The sequence below is a fragment of the Pieris rapae genome, chromosome 1, assembly GCF_905147795.1.
Source record: "Pieris rapae chromosome 1, ilPieRapa1.1, whole genome shotgun sequence".
Classification (NCBI taxonomy): Eukaryota; Metazoa; Arthropoda; class Insecta; order Lepidoptera; family Pieridae; genus Pieris; species Pieris rapae.
Window position 1 is genome coordinate 6487580 of NC_059509.1, and position 16062 is coordinate 6503641.

Sequence of the window (16062 nt, forward strand, 5' to 3'; positions counted from 1 at the left end):
GTGGACTGTATTTACGACACGCTCCTAGCCAAGTTATCGGTCGATTCGATTAGCTCAATAGAGTTTACTAAGCGTGTCTACAACATCCGAACAAATTACGTCACTATAACTTTATACAAAGTTTCGGTAGCATTAAACTGGTTTATTTTTATTTCAAGGCAAAACAATTCATTAGTTTCGCCTCCAATAACTTGATACTGTGAGGTGTCGTTTGGACGCATAAATTGAAAACGGTTTTTATTATTACAGCCTCCATTAAAACCTTTTACGATTCGATGGCAACTCCCATTCCACCGTTTCAAACACGCCAAATAATTAAATTTTAGACGGTTTATGTGAATAGAAAATATACTTTTAATTTTTGTTGTAATAGAGATATATATTACAACCGTTTTAACGAATATTTATGATCATTATTCATCTTTACTCAACTTTAAGTCATAAATGTATTAACATTGGATAAGCCTTTGAAATGTAATGCAATCACTTACTTGACTCGTATAAAACGAATAATATAATGGCTTCTTTCGAAAAACTGAATAATTTATATATATATTAAGTTAGTCAGTTAAAGCATTTGACGGCATTTAAAAATATATTGGAAGTTAGAAGATAAATTGGACGTGTTTTCGTTTTTATAAAACGACTTATACTTATTGCTATATTCAGAGCTGAAACTTAGCGCTAAGATTGACACTGGTGGTTAATCACATATTGGAGTAATTATTATAAATGTTATGTTTCCTAAAAATCATGAATGAATTTGTATTGCACGGGATATAAATAGCAATGAAATATAAATTAATAACTCATATATATGGTTTTGAATTTTATTTGACGAAAATATATTTATATACAATACCTGTGTTTTATTTTTAAATCGATTAATTGGAGTTTAAATGCGACACGGCGGTGTATCCGCTTTGTGCGGTTGAGCGCTTTTGCACGAATAGTGTTTTATTGTACCAGAGGATTATTGGAAAATTCGTCAGGCCCGTATATTCTTTTGTTTACTTTAAATAATTAAATTCTGCGTTTTCCTTTGGCAGTTACAATTTATGAATGTATTAAATATTTGAATTCGGTTCTGCTAGCATTTCCACTTTTTTGTTATTTTTATTTTATATAAAAATTTAAAGGCGAATTTATCATATTATTTGCTTATGTTTTATATATAAGATCTCAGTAAATCAATAATAAAAATTGAGCACAGCACACATTGCATATACATATTTTAATCAAATTGACCAAAAAACTCAGTGTAACCCAAAGTCGTACATTTAGGGTTAACGCCCAGTTAGACCATCTAGTAAAGATTTTAATAGATTGCATCATTCAGTTACTACTCTAAGTACGGTTAAGTCTTACATATACAGAATACACGAAACGACATTTATCGTGGATCAAAGTTTCAATATGTTACTATTGCTTTTGTAACCGTACTATCTTTGCTAATATGGTTTAAACTACGCCATTTAGAGAAGAGAATATGAAGCTAGGTCATTGTTATATCTTAGTTTTATGGAGGCAGCAAACGAGCGGTATTGTGTTGAAGCGATCGATTTAAGCGGCGATGCAATATTGTCGAGCAAAACGACTACAAAAGTTGATTGCGCTTTTGAATTGTACGAATACCGTACTTACTCTGCGCCGACATACAATAGCTAAGCCTTGTATTTTTAGGATTATCTCAAGATAAACATGCGTAGGTGAAAGCATATTAAATAAACTATTCTTTAGTCTGATGATGTAAGTATGTTTTGTACTTATTATTTATTTTAGCACGTTATAATTATACAATACTCGTTAGATATTCAAGCATAAATAAAGATATATTATGTATTTATTACCAACCAAAAGTTAATAGACAAAGAGATCTAAATAAAGTCAATATAAAGAAAAGTGCCTTCATGAATAGAGCGTACCATTGCCTAAAAGGTTGCAACACATCCGCTAGCCCCTGCAGCTGACGCGTTGCAGGTGTCCATGGGAGACGGTTATCACTTTATTTAATGTGACCCGCCTGCTCGCTTGCCTCTTGTCTATATTGTAAATAAAAAATACTGTATAAAGTCTGTAAAGAGATTTCATATGAATGTATATTGAATAGGATTATTTGTCAAAATTATATTAAACTTATATTATTCAGATGGAAGACTTGATAACTCATACAAATATGAAATTAACGTAGTATGACCATTACCCAGTGCAGTGAACTCTGTGGCCACGAGAGTGCTCATTTTGGTTTGTAAACTTTTGTCCCTATTACGGAATCTCCAAACTGCTCTTGAATTTGTTTGGCATCTGTGCAATAATTTTAATACTCTGTGATATCCGTATTCATTTAGTAGTTTGGGACTAAGTTTTCCTATTACATTTTAAACTAGCGACCCGCCCCGGCTTCGCACGGGTGCAATGCTAATACTAAATACACTACAGAAAATCTGTGAACGTTGTATATAAAAATGTGGGTTATCCATAAGACATAGACATATACCATCACGGACTTTTCTGTAGACCTTTTCAATGTGTACAATACTTCGTGCATTTTGATAAAACTCGTAGGGTTCAGCCTGCGTTTGCAATGTAAGCGGAAAAAATGTAATTATTTACGGCATCACATTAGAAACCTCAAAAATAACAGTACTTGTCTACTATTTAATGGATGTTATTATATATATAAACCTTCCTCTTGAATCACTCTATCTATTTAAAAAAACCGAATCAAAATCCGTTGCGTAGTTTCAAAGATTTAAGCATACAAAGGGACATAGGGACAGAGAAAGCGACTTTGTTTTATAATATGTAGTGATTCAATGTTAATGTAAAGATATGTTTTGGAATGACTTTTCTTACTTTGACAATATAATTCGTTGCGCTTTTTAAAACGTACACGTTTTGCAAAAGAAAATATCGTTAGAGGCGGCATGCCTAACGGCGTATGTAAGACAAAGAATGCTTATTACCTACTTGCCTGTGTGTTTGAATTATCAATGAAGAAGATGCAGAAACGTGAGCATAAAACATTGTAGCGTAGGAACGTTTTTGTCTATTTAAAACATATTTGATTTTTTAAATATTTCTCGAAAATGTAATGAATCAAGAATGAGCTTAAAATAAAGTCTTTTGATACCTTTAATGTAAACAAGTAACAAGGGTTTTTATTGATCTTGTAAGACTTCAGGAAAAATTCTTTCACCGAAATATAACTGTACACGACACGAGAAAATGAAAACCACAAACGTGAGAAGAATGTAATTTCATGCCTTTATTTAATAGGAGATTACTCTCTTGAATTTTCAGCATACTTACATAGAATAAATTTTGGTAATATAGGCCTATTGGCATTGTAGGCACGGCCGCGTTAGCCTTTATGCAAATAACACGGAGACACGAAGAAACCGTTCGTGTATGTTAGATGCTTACGTCGAACATTTATATCATCTACATAAATTTTGTACAATAAAAATTTATATTAATTGTAGGTTTACAACAGTTCTTGGAGTGCGTTTTATTTGACATATTGAATATATTAGCACAAAGTCTTCGAGTCGATTCACGAGTAGTTTTATGAATCCAATACACCGTTACAAACATGATAATTATTTAATAATTAACATTTGACCAGAGCACGATAGGGAAATGTTGATCTGTGTTGTGTGGGAAACCTAGTTTCAATAAAAAGACTTACTAGGAAATTTTAAAGTTAAATTTTTTTTTTTTGCTTGTTTGACTTGTTAATTAACTGTCTCTACGATTAATGGGTTTCATCATCGGACGTCAAGGCAGAATACAAAAGATCGCAGACATTCACAGAGCTTATCTTAAACGGCATTCGTTAGGAAAATGCATTGGTCCCCATGCTCTTTACTTTTATGCTAAGGGCATGCAACTGTCGTCTTGGACCAGTGATCGCTGGAGTTATTTAAATCATTTAACTCTAAGGAGCTGAGTTCGATTCCTGGCGAAACAATAATTATTGTGGGTCAAAAAAGATATTAACTAATGTACCTACCTATAAAAACCGATCGGATAACATTTCGAAAAATTCGATAACAACCGACTAGTAATGAAAATGATTTGTAATATTCAAATAGTATTAAAAGTAATATTACTGGGTAGTAATTTTCTTTAAATAAAACTGAGATCATTGTTGCATCTCGATAATAGCTGCATAAATAATGTAATAGATATCTTAATCAAATCTCTTATTGCGACTCTATAACGAATAGTTTCAACCCACGCGGACCATTAAGCTCTGAGCCCTCTCAACTTCACATTTCTCCTTCGCGTATATTTTGCCGTGAAATAATTGACAGCACTGAACAATTTATCTCTTTGATCCCTTTGCATACGTCACAGTCAATGCGCGGGCGCTGCGTACCTTGCCAAAATGGATTAACGATGCAATCGAACAGGTAGGTTAATTTTCTTACTTGAAATACAATACAGATTAGTTATTAATTTATACTTAGCTGTGGTAATTCTAAGTGGTTACCCGGCTAGTATTTATTTAAACGATTCTTTTTCAATAGCGAGCTCTTAAATAAAATACGCGCGTGAAGATCAAAAGGCAAACAGTTTTGAAACCATCAAGCTAACATCCAAGTTGTTTAAGGTTTTGTAATGGAAATGTGTGTGTAATGTGTCATAAAGTAAATGAAGTTTGCATGTTAGCTATGGCTGTTTAACTTAAACGCTATTAAAAGAGCATCAGTGAGCCGAAGTGGCAGGAACGGGGCTCACAACGCAAATACACTGCGTAAAGCTAATTACCATTACGTATGTGCATTATCAAGCTTTTTGCTGCGGTACTTTGACGCTAATTGACTCGTTCATGACTTAATTCTTAGTGGAAATTAAATCGACAAGTTGATTTTACTTATCTGTAATTATTAGTTGTTGCGATGTTTACTTTGACTAAGAACGTACCAATTCTTAAAAGACCGGGAACGCACTCGCGAGCCCTCTGGCATTGAGAATGTCCATGGGCTAACACGGCGGTATCACTTAACATCAGGTGAGCCTTCTGCCCGTTTGCCCCCTGTTCTATGAAAAAAAGGGTCCCTGACAGTTAAAGGCAAGTGAAAAGTATTATTTCGTTCTATTGATCAAATAATACAGTTAGTAATACATTGAAGCTCAAAATTCTCATACAACCGGTTTTGTTTTCTGTCAATACATCAATCTTTATGGAAATTTTAAATATAATTTATTCGCGGTAATTCATTATCGTTTGTGTACTTCTTGTCAGGTGATACTTTGTTGACAAACCGCCGTGCGTCGTTGCCAAGAAATGCTGTTCAGACAACTCTCTTTAAATACCGTAATCGACATCTTGACATCATTGTAATGAGTTATGTGGAGTAACGTGGAATCGCGAGACCATTTTTATATTGAGTAACCCTTAACTTTTTCTGTATTTGAGAGAAATATTATATATTCAAGAAAAGGAAATTTTACTCTTTAATCGGAGAAAAACTTTATTATTTAAAAAATAAAACATGTTTGCCTAAGACAATTCAAAGAGCCTAGTTATGTTTTTTTGATAATAAAATACAGCTTCTATCAACTATATTAAGTAATATAACATTAGTATGTTATACGCCAAGAATTTTAAACTTATTATAAAAGTTATATTAGTACCATTTAATTTATGCCCGAGGAAGAAATTTGAGACGATAAGATTTTTTAAATTACACACAATTGAGGACGCCCGAGTTATCTATATATTATTCTTATATTATGATCTATGATTATTATGCAGCTTGCGTAGACCTTATAATACCGTAGATAGAATATCGTAGCTGCGCCACTCCGTAGCATTTTCTTTGAATTTGTTACTGAGGACAAACTTGACTTGGCAGTCCTCGTATTAATTTTTTATTAAATTAAAACTTTTTCATTTTATATTATTTGCAGGAGGCCATAAACAGTATTATCTATCGTATGCTATGTCCAGTAAACGAAGAGTCGAAGCATACATACATACAAAAACTGCCATTAACTTTAGGGCTAAGTTACATTGTTTCTGGCCTACAAGACGGACGACTGTAAAAATGATACTAATAAAGTTTTTTACTGCTTTTCATGTATTTTTAGCCATGAACCAGGTTTTGGTTGGCAAACCAGTGATCGGCTTAGTTGATGCTTTAATTTGATTATAGTACTAAATATTAAATCGGTATCTAAATTGTTTATTTTATTTTACATGTAAAGGTACAAAACAGACACTAATGAATACACATTTTTTTAATTTCTATCTTCTGGCTTCTTCAGTCGGTCATGGATTTCAATTGACAAAAAAACATCTATTGCAAAAAAACTATTACTGAATGCATGTTACTGTTTTTTTGTAATTCAAACGAGAATACTATTAAGCAAATTGAATAAACTATGCACATTTTAAAACAATGGTTTATTTGTTTGGGGTGATTGATTACCACATTAGGGGTATTATCTCCATGCATTCCCGCCCGGGGTGCTATCAGTGTTCTCAAGCTATCAGATCGGCGCCGCGCTGGGAACGAGATTTGTGATGTTGCTAACCAAATGATGCATGTAATTGCTCTTATTTAATCTTGTAAACGGTCGGAATGATCTGTTTTATTACTGTATGGTTTGTGGTTCAATTTTATTATGCACACTCTCTCACTTCACAAATTGAATTAATTAATTATTCTATCAATTTATTCCTATAAAATTCTTTTTTTTATTTATTATTTCTTCTATCTTTTTTTACTTTTATTTATTTGAATTAAGAACTAACAAATTAATTAATTTTACTCGTGAATATTATGTAACGATTAAATCTCTTAACTCGTATTAAGCTGGCACTTTGTCATTTGCACGAGATTATTTTAATTGCATTCGATACGGCTATCAACATTGCATTTAATGAAATACAGAGCCTATTTTGAACCTTATTGGATAAATTTTATGTGATGAACAAAATAATGTACCTACTATGATTATGTGAAAAACAATGACAGCTTCAAATCGGTGAATTTTGTGGGATGATGGTGCGGTAATGGGCAAATATTGATATCAGGAATACATTGCCGGCGGGAATATTGTCTGAACACCTGGTTCTCTCTGCTCCTCAACGCTCAAGCCTGAGCAATATACGCGGGCAACCCGCATAAATATCCATGATGTTTCAATTTATATTCATGATATTAGTAAGTCAGATGGAATGTACGTCACATTTGATTTCCTTTGTTGGTAAAATAAATCTACGCGATGAAAGCAACGTTTTTTCATGCAACCTTTACGCCACTTACGTATTCATAGATGGTAATTTTTATTTTTTATGTGGGTATATAATATATATTGAATTGATTGATTATTAACACGTTATAAATAATTAACATTTTGTTCCATTCTACTTTAAACAAACTACGAGTTTAAAAGAATCTGAATTGGAATTTTAAAACAGTACAAAAAGCGAGTGCGACAAAAACGAGAGTCCATCGAATGTAGGGCCCTTTGTGAAGCTGCGAGTATTTCAGACGAATCAGGCGAACTCGTCCGGTCCACCTTTGTGCACTGAAGAGCTTCTGCTCTGTTGAGCCGTGATTTTCAACACTAATGATGAGCCATTTGCAGCTCTAACAGATCTTGTTTGATTCTTTTTTGCAAATTTATTACATAATAAATTAAAAACCTTACGTTCGCCATTTAAAAGCATTAAATTTAGATTAACATCTACGATTATACGTGGAATGATTGATTCGAAATTTAAAAGTTTTATGTTATTTAAGCAATATTTCTAAAATAACGTAAGCGTCCAACCGGGTGTCAAAGTATAAGAAATAAAGTATACTGATCTGAATACTGTTAACATCAAAAGTAAAGTGTGTATCGTAAAAGCATTTTACCTGTGTTTCACCTTCGCACAAGTATACAAGTGGAGTTCTCGGCGCACGAATCGAAAGCGGCTTACAAAGGTACTCCAGCTTTTATTTGAAATAAAACTCTAGCAATTGCCTTCTCCATAATTGCTTTTACATAGGCTGTTTCTATATTCACAGCGAAAAAAATTTTATTAACACTATCCTATATATTTAAGTGTCAAACAACTGTCATGAATTTGCATTTCATGACCTATATTTAGATTCCGCAAGATAAATGTAGTGAGAAGTATAAAGTTGATTGTGAAATAAGTGGCACTAAAAGTTTAAAAGTGTTCGCTTTTACTTTGTTGGCCGTGATGTATTAATTGAGTTAGTGGGCCACGATGGGGCTGTATCGGCGTTTAAGCGGGCGGGCTTAATGAGCGGCTTGTTGTAGTTTGACAGAGTGATTTAATATCGCAGTGATCGTTCACTAAATCGGGATTAGGTTGGGGTGAAACATTCGTGAATAATTGCAAGAATGTATGACAATTTGTTACCTTAACATTTTGTAACAACATTATTATTAACGAATACATTGGAATACATTGGATTTGGATTCAGGTTTTTATTAATTTTATGGTTTTCATTCTAATAGTAAATTGGAAATAGTGAAGGATATGTTCATGTTATTTAGAAAGACCCGATTGTTATCTAGAGTTCACGCATACCAGAAATTGTGTTGATGTTCACTTCGTTAGTGGTGCAAAGATCATTAAATAGCTGTTTGTTATTATTACATACATGCCGATGGAAATTCAATTAAGTGAAGGCTTGCCAAAGAGTTAATTGCCTCAAAGTTGGTTTTAAAGTATGATTATAATTTATCATCGGTCAGTATACCTCTGCTACTGAAATCATAACTTCAAGTACATATTGATTAATCTATTATTCGAACCTATAATCAGCAGCATACATTAAGACCATTAAATGAGGATTTACCGCTACTTAGCTCTAGTATTAGCATTTTTACATATGTAGAAAGCTCATGTAAGTATTCATTATTTAAATGGTTGCCATTAATTATGTGCAGAATACACTTCGAACAAAAGCTGCAAATTGTTTCAAGGGAAATACTCGCAATCATTCTTACAACGAAATGTAGTGTGGGTGTGCATATCATTTAACCTTTTGCTTAAAACTATGTTTGTCTTAATATGATTTATGGTGTTTCTGGCCGCATACAAAGCCGTTTATATTTAAAATGCAACGTTGATTCCTTTGTACCGATGAGGTGTAGTTCTTTCTGCTGAGTTACAAATTTGTATTGAAGTTAGCGTAATTACTTTGATATTAATTATATACATTCGATAGTGTGAAACATTCGAAGCGAAATAGAACAACGGAAACTAATCGAAGGTATGTAGAAGGCATTATTACCTAATTCCGAATTTCATACAAAATACTAATATGCATAAGCAACATTCAAAATGCTGATAACAAGGTTCTGCCATTAGCGTTGTAGTTGAGAATATTCCCGACCAACTGTTTCTGTATCAGCCTATGTAATTACACGTTAAAAGATTTGTACGATACGATTTTGCGAGTGGTGTAAGTTTTAATCCAACTAAAATTTAAACGCGCTTCAATACGGCAAAATAAAAGAATTATGTTCATTCGCTTTGTCAATTGCCAACTATAATATCTATGAATGGTCATCTATGAATGATACAAATTATTGATAACCGAAAAAATATGATATATTAAAGCTTTATAGTCTTTGGTAGTTAAAATTTTCTAAAGATGGTTTTTTGGATTGCAATAACTTTGGACATAGCGTTGTTCTCTCTTCCGTCTTGTGCCACACATTAAAATGAGCGCAGATCGCGGCGCGGGCGCCACGGCTAGGCCGGTTCACCCACGCGTCTCACGCATCGAGCTTTCACAAGATCTATACGACGCTCCACGCACTTATCTCATCTTGTACAAAACTGGTGCATTCCGTTTTGACATCTAATAAATAGTAATAAAGATTATTTTATCGTAAAAACTACAAGTTCTCAAGAACACAAACATAATACTCACGACACTATTTTGTATGCACATTTTTATCGACGAATACGTCGAGACGGAAGATTTATTCGCCAATATTTTGTGTTTCGGTAATAATTGTTGGGAACTCAGACTTTATTACACTTAGCTTTCTATGGCTGTCATTGTAATGAACTATACACTTATATTATATATGTTATGTTATAGGTGATTATAAAACAGTGTAGTAGTGCTTAATAATAGTAGCGGACATTATATAAATACTTAAACTATTCCATACGTCGTTTCATACATCCTATGTCTTGCTAGTAAAATTTCACAAAAATTATACATCAAAAATCTTAATAATTTGTCCCTAATAACAGTGTTTAGATACGCGTAAGAAGTTACAACTTGGCGCTAAATTGCCATCGAAAGGAGTTAAAGACCTCAGTCAACAACCTAATAAGTAATAATTTTAGGTGATTGATGTAATGGACGTGTTAATATGACTAAATATGTGGTGCGCTCCCTTATTTCACATGGGAGAGAAGGCGTGACAGGTTTTAGTTAGCTACGGCAAGCAGCGCGCGCGCACGCGTCCATGTCATAGATACGGACATACCAACTTGTTTGTTTACTAACAAACTTCTATGATGAGTGGTTAAAAATGATGTTTTCTATCAGCATGGTTTAATTATATTTTTTTAATAAAATGCATGCATGAATTCGTGAAGCAACAATAAATTATAAATTCAATTCAATCAGTTTCTGTTAGTGAGATGTCAACGTTTCGCTCATTTAATAAGCTGTCGTCGGCACTTTATGTGAATCTGGGGACATAAATAACTTGCATAATGTGACAGATACATTTGTATTGACCGCATAAGAGTGTCTAACCGACTCTCCGACATGAGGCCTTCAATGGTTATTGTTTATTTTATCACCCTCGCGATCATCGTAGGAGGCGAGATCAGGATTCGCGGTAAAGTAAGAAAAAGGCACAATGCACATCGGAGGCACAGGGCCATATTGCCGCCGTGCAATTTCAATGAAAGCCTTATCGAGGACGAATGGTCGTTGATGGAAGCGATAGGACAATCGAAGTTTATTTTTACTGGTAAAGTTTTAAGTGTGAGAAAATACAGATCGGAACGCGACAGTCGTAAGAAGAGATCTAATCTATACACAATATATTTGCGGCGTATTTTAAAGGGGGAGGATAGAGATTTTACGATATTTCTAAAGCAAGATGGATCGGGTAGTTTGAGCGGCTCTACATTGTTAGTGGAGCGGCCTCACGCAAGAGAGAATTGCGCGGCCGGACCTCGGCCACGGCTATCTGCAATCTTTTTAAGTGATGGGGTGTTTAAGGAAAACGAAAGAGGACCTGCTCCGCGTCTGAGGCTATTGACTGACCCCATACCGCTGACGCTATATCATTTAGACAGGATCAATGCAGCTGTTAAAGGTAAGAACGACTTTTTAAAAAGAACCTTGTTAGCAACAGTTTTTTCTGTCCAAGAATAATAAAAGTCCTTGAATATGTAATTAATTTCGATTCGCTGTCGTGTTTCGATATTTTTATTTTGATTATATATGCAATTTTAATGAAATAAACTCTATGGCCCTGTTTTTAATCTGTAACAGACACTTCATAATATCTTATGAAATTCATAAATGATAACGTAGTTTAAAACAACATACGAGTATTATACAGTACTCGTATATTACGTCCATGTCAATTATTAAAAAGGTTACCATGTTAATATCATTTTTAATATTAATCCCATTTAGTTAAAGCCTTCAAGCAACTTTAAAAGGGAATAATAAAAAAGATTTTCGGATCAAAAAATTAACCAATGTATTTTTTAATTTTTATTATTGCTTAAACATTATAATAAACTCATAATACAAATAAAACTAAAGCAATAAGTTCAAAAATATATATAATTATTTTCGACCAATATATAGCCATCATTAGGGTGCCACGCCTAAACTGAGATCTTTAACATATTTTATGAAATTTCTTTGCCAAATATAGCACAAACTCAGAATTTAATATTGTATAAAAATATCTAATGAAAGGTTACATTATTCAAACAATCAATTTATATTGATTAAAGTTATTAAGGTACCGATAAAATCTAACTTCAGACACAAAGGCGAAATAATATGTACTCAATAGAATGAGGTTCGTGGAAAGTACAATAATGTGTGGGTGCTGTATCCATAATGCTCAGTACAAGGGCATTGAGATGTGGTTTGATCGACATCTCGACAACTGTTCGTTAAGTTAATAGAGTGAATGCGTCTGATGCGTTTGTGTTCAGCCGACAACTGTATACCAGTGCGCAGTGCATCAGTTTGACTTTAGTTCGCATTAATAAATAAATCCTTACTACAAATCTTATATTAAACAGCAATCCACATTAGGAGTTAACGTTAATAAAGTTAAAGATATATAATAATAATTAATTACTAATATAATTTATTATAATAAAATTAAAATGGAATTACAAAAATGTCACGTTAATGGTGTGACACTTCTGTAGATTTTTAGCATTAGAAATACAAACCAAAACAATTTGCCATTTTCGTAAAGGTAAGGTATTTCAGTACTAAGCCGATTTTAATGTAGTTTCAGACAACATAATTTACTCATATGTCAATAATCAAAAAAGGCTGCTATGACAATAACAATGTTATTATGAATTCTATTTTGCTGCAGCTTTCAAGCAACATTAAATAAGAATAAGAAATTTAGATTTTTGTAAGAATAAGGACCATTAAAAAATCTTTATCGCCCAAAGACAATTAAAAAGAGTTGCGGAGAGTTTATTGCCAGTTCTTCTCTTCCGTTGTACGCCCTTGATTTGAGAACTGGCAGTAAATGTAAAATTAGAAGCATTTAAGGTATATTTCTTTTTTTTGACGTTTATAAGTGTACATTATGTTACCTACATGAATAAATGATTTTGAATTGAATTGAATAAACTAAGACTACAAAAATCCAACTACTATGTACCTTGGAGCCTGAAAAATATTACCTAATTAAATAACATATTAAAAAAAAACTTAAAAAAATGTCTCAATACATAACAATTAGTTACAAAGAAAACCCACTCGAAAAACGCATTCACGAGGTCAAAATCCTGTCACATTTGACCTAAAAATTCGAAAAGATCCAATTTAATCCTCGAATAATGCGGCGAGATGAGTATCGAGTCTCATCCTTCGGGACTACTCACCAGTATCAGCCGCATGCAAGCCTTTTGTGCGGGGATTACAAACGCTTTCTGACTTACGGATTATGCATTTCATAATATAGAGCGTTCATAAACAACACTGCAACTCGCAGCCCCTTGTGAATGTATTCTCTTTTATGAATAGTAAAGAAGACGTTTTATGCACGTTCTTACAGCAGCTAGTTTAAACACTTCCTTTAGCCGTCATTTATATAAATTGTATAAAGGATTAATCATCGCTATTTTAATTAGCAGCTCACGCGTAATTTATTAACGGCAGGGCATAGTTTACAATGTTTTGTTCATTGTAACTTAACGCAACTATAAATTGTATTCTCAGTATGGGAGGATAACCTGGACAGAGCTTAATAAACTATGGGAACAATATTGTCAATAAATCTGTCTTTGAGTAGTCCGGTCTACTGTTACGATCCATCGCTCTTTGTTGTCTATGTTCACTCCTCTGTGGGTTAAGGTATTGCCAGTATTGCGATGCATATCGACGCTCTGCACGATCCGTGAGAACATTCATACACTAAAGGGCCACATGCGACGAAGATATAATCATACTCATTACGTTCAAAGAAATATTTTAAATATCACGCAATGCAACTCAGCGCTTCGTTCGAATCGCTTTTTTGTGTCTACAGGCATCGCATAAAGCACTCATTGATATATGGATATTGTAAAGTTGTTTTATATCGAAAACTTCGATCAGAAGATAGAGAAAATAATGGGTGCGTTCATTTATCATTATGGAATTACACCTCACACGATGTCGGTGTTGTAACTTCAAGGCTCATGGGTAGTTTAAATAATTTTAAATATCAACTATAATTGTTTTAAGCACCTTAAACATTAGTTATTGTTAATTAAAGATCCATTCGAATCGATTATAAGAATACATTAAGAATACTTCGAATGCCGTAAAATAATAAAGTGCGACGTTGAAGATTCGTCAAGAGACCGACCGCCTCAACTTGCCCGCCCACGCACGTGCCACTTTCCAAATTCCTTGTGTAAGAGCTGCAATGGCATTATGCCTTGATACAGAAATAGAGAACCTTATATATGATATAATAAATAAATATTAAAAACTGACAACACCTTGAAATGAAATACTTAGTAATTATATAACCAGGAAGCATTTACTTATTTTTAAATTTTAACTTGTTTAACCATGCAGTTAAATAAACATGTAAATGTTAAAGTTTGTTCTGCATTTTGTCTAAGCCATTACGATGGCGCTGTATGAATAGCGTGTAGTGTGGTAAAAGTAGTTATCCCGGGCGATACGGCGCGGGCCCGACTCAACTGCATGAATATTCAGGGCGCAGTAAGGCGGCGACTCGTTCGGCAATAACTGTTAACTTGGCCCATATTGTGCGCTCTGTATTATCTCCTATCCTCCGGCTATTGTGCCTCCGTTGACCCATGAAGCTCTGTAGATAGCAACATTTTTCAAAAAAGGAATGTACGGTATTAAATGAAACAAACATGCATCGGCTCACATTATGTTTTAATCTTGTATCCAATGTATGCAGTAGCTTTCTCGTAGTGCGTTCTAACGTAGTCACACGTTTGTTTACGATATTGAAGGTTGCATAGAATTGCGAGGCTTCCAGTACACGCGGAGGCCTGTGCTGGCGCACCCGTCTCGGTGGCGCCAAGCTTGCGCAAGTTCGTGATCGCACCGTGAGCTTACGAGCCGTCTCGATAACTTATACACAATTAAAATGGATTTTTATTAGAATACAATCTGACGGCTACAGGCTGAACAGGGACACGAAAATGAATGTTCTCATGTTAATGTTATTATTGTGGTACAATTACAGTATTATATACAGTCACATTACTGTCAAGGGTCTCGGTAAACGCAGTCTCATTGTCGGTAGAAAACAGAAAAACATCTCCAAATGTGTTTTAAATGAGACGCTAACTAATGACTACGAGATTCTGTCGTCGGCGGTGTCTGAATCTAAATACATTTTCACAGCGCGCGTCCTGAGCGTGAGGAAGATTAAACGGGGTAGCAGGCCCCATGTGAGAGTAAACATATCCTACAAACTGTATATCAGACTGATAATGAAAGGAGATGTTCACGACCTGAAAAGTCACGTTTTTGTTGGAGACGAGCGAACATTGAATGGTGCGATTGTGTTCGTTGACTGGCTTCGGACGAATAAGTGCGCGTATAAATTGTATAGGCATTCTTCAGGAATATTTTTGAGCGATGGATTTTACGAGAGCTACGGTCGTCGGACCCCGCGACTGAGACTCTTGTACGAGCCTCTTCCACTGTCTTTATACGATTTGGACAGAGTAAATGCCGCATTGAAAGGTAAATATTACATTGTGTTAAGTGTCACATCGCTTTGTGTATCTTTAGAAGGTATATTCAAGTTATAAATGCTTTATGCGTAACAACGTGCGCTATAACAACAACCTACGCTTATTTGAGTAGTATAATGGATAATGCTATAAATATCGATATATAGGTGTTATCAATTAAATAGCGCAAGTGTATAATTATACTAAATGGCAATTTACAGTAAAACAACTTGAATAATCTAGTTGACATTGAACTTTTGTAATTCATTGTTATGTTTACAACGAATGAGCTCAATAGTTAATTAATTCTGAACCAATGAGAATCAAGGACATTGTTACACAGCCAGGTTGGAATAGTATTGATTATTTAAATATTATATAGTTATATAGACAAATAAGGTACCTAACTATTCAATAGAATTCTTATAAAAATATATAATTAACATTTAATATAAAAGGCATATTTTTTCCTTGGCATAAACTGCTTGAATTAAAGTCACTTAGAGTTAAGCAGATTAAATACAAATACATTCGGTATTGGTTTTGACAAGCAAAGCTAAACAGTTTCAAATCAACTTGTCATTGTATACTGGCTTAGTGGGTGGATATTGGCCCTA

General features: G+C 33.9%; 1 protein-coding gene across 1 annotated transcript in view; it reads left to right on the forward strand.

Annotated features, from left to right (window-relative positions):
- Positions 1 to 14757: 14757 nt before the first annotated feature.
- The window catches only part of LOC110995789 (agrin), a 111278-nt gene continuing 109973 nt past the window's right edge, over positions 14758 to 16062 (forward strand). Inside the window, exon 1 of the mRNA XM_045628119.1 lies at positions 14758 to 15455. Coding sequence (XP_045484075.1) covers positions 14906 to 15455 — 550 coding nt within the window. The 5' untranslated portion in view covers positions 14758 to 14905. The remainder of the gene's footprint in view (positions 15456 to 16062) is intronic.